Below are 1,210 nucleotides of genomic sequence, written 5' to 3' on the forward strand. Positions count from 1 at the left end.
TTGAAAGTAAAATCACTCTTAAGGCAATGAAAAAATGGAAAGACAGGCTATTATTTAGAAGAGTGCTACTTGTTAAAATTATTTTAAATAGAGATTTTTTTTCCTATTACAGCTGCATGTAATGAAACATGTCTGCAATAAAATAAKTCTTCATCACGTCTCCCTGAGTTCTTAAAGACATCTAAAACAGGGAGAAGGGGTGGGGTACAAAGTTATAGCCCAACAAGCTTTTGGTAAGACAAGTAATTCTTTKTCCTTTCTGGTGGCCAGGTGAGCCAAGATGGGAAGTCACTCCTTGACAAACTTCAGAGACCTTTGACTCCTGGGAGTTCCGATTCCCTCACCGCATCTGCCAACTACTCAAAAGCAGTTCATCACGTCCTGGATGTCATCCATGAAGTGTTGCATCACCAGCGCCAACTGGAAAATATCTGGCAGCATCGAAAGGTCCGCTTGCACCAGCGGCTTCAGCTGTGTGTTTTTCAGCAGGATGTTCAACAGGTAGGTTTTATTTCACACTGTCTAAAGGCCTCTGTATTCTGTCAGCCTGCGATTTTGAGCTGATTGCACGGACAGGTGAGTTTTTACTGCTAAACCCCATGCTCTTTCATTCAGCAATTGAATAGTTGCATAGGATTGACTGAATAATGCCAAGTTCTGTGTAGTATCAGAACATGGATATTGGCTATTATAGATGATATTTGTAAGTTAGCTCTACTTCATTTTGTTTCTAATTTTAAATCAATTTATTTAAGTCACATGATGAAAAAGATTCTTAGTGTAGACAGCTACTGTGAGTTTGTGCTGGAAGCAAACATTCACATTCTAGGTAAAATTTTGGACTCAGTCAAAAAGTCRAAGTTTAAAAGGCTTGCTGTAACATGCAAGAAATGAATAGTGTTATTCTGTAAAATTTTTAGTTTCAAATCCTAGCGATACTTAATTGATTCAACAGTGTTTCTTTAAAACCTGAGAGTAGTATACTAAAGAGTTACAGAAATTACAGCTGAGATTGCTTTCTGATAATAACACTGTTCCTGAATTAATGGTTATTAGTTGCTATTTTTTTGTTATTATGACAACATCTGTAAAAGCTATGTACGGGCATTAGTATCTCTGACATAGCTTTTAAAAAGGCTCTGACATAACCTTTTTAAAGTAAAACAACGTAAAATTCCTTAGTTGGTGGATTTTTAATAAAGATAAAATG

At 36.3% G+C, this 1,210-nt stretch overlaps 1 protein-coding gene across 2 annotated transcripts in view; it reads left to right on the forward strand.

Annotated features, from left to right (window-relative positions):
* TRIO (trio Rho guanine nucleotide exchange factor) overlaps window positions 1–1,210 on the forward strand; it is a 242,151-nt gene that overhangs the window by 96,689 nt on the left and 144,252 nt on the right. For both annotated transcript variants that reach the window (XM_057390375.1, XM_057390374.1), the window contains exon 9: window positions 271–501. In XM_057390375.1, coding sequence (XP_057246358.1) covers window positions 271–501 — 231 coding nt within the window. The remainder of the gene's footprint in view (window positions 1–270; window positions 502–1,210) is intronic.

This window comes from Malurus melanocephalus, unplaced genomic scaffold (assembly GCF_030028575.1).
Source record: "Malurus melanocephalus ecotype Western Australia unplaced genomic scaffold, MMel_1.1 scaffold_25, whole genome shotgun sequence".
In the NCBI taxonomy this organism is placed as follows: domain Eukaryota; kingdom Metazoa; phylum Chordata; class Aves; order Passeriformes; family Maluridae; genus Malurus; species Malurus melanocephalus.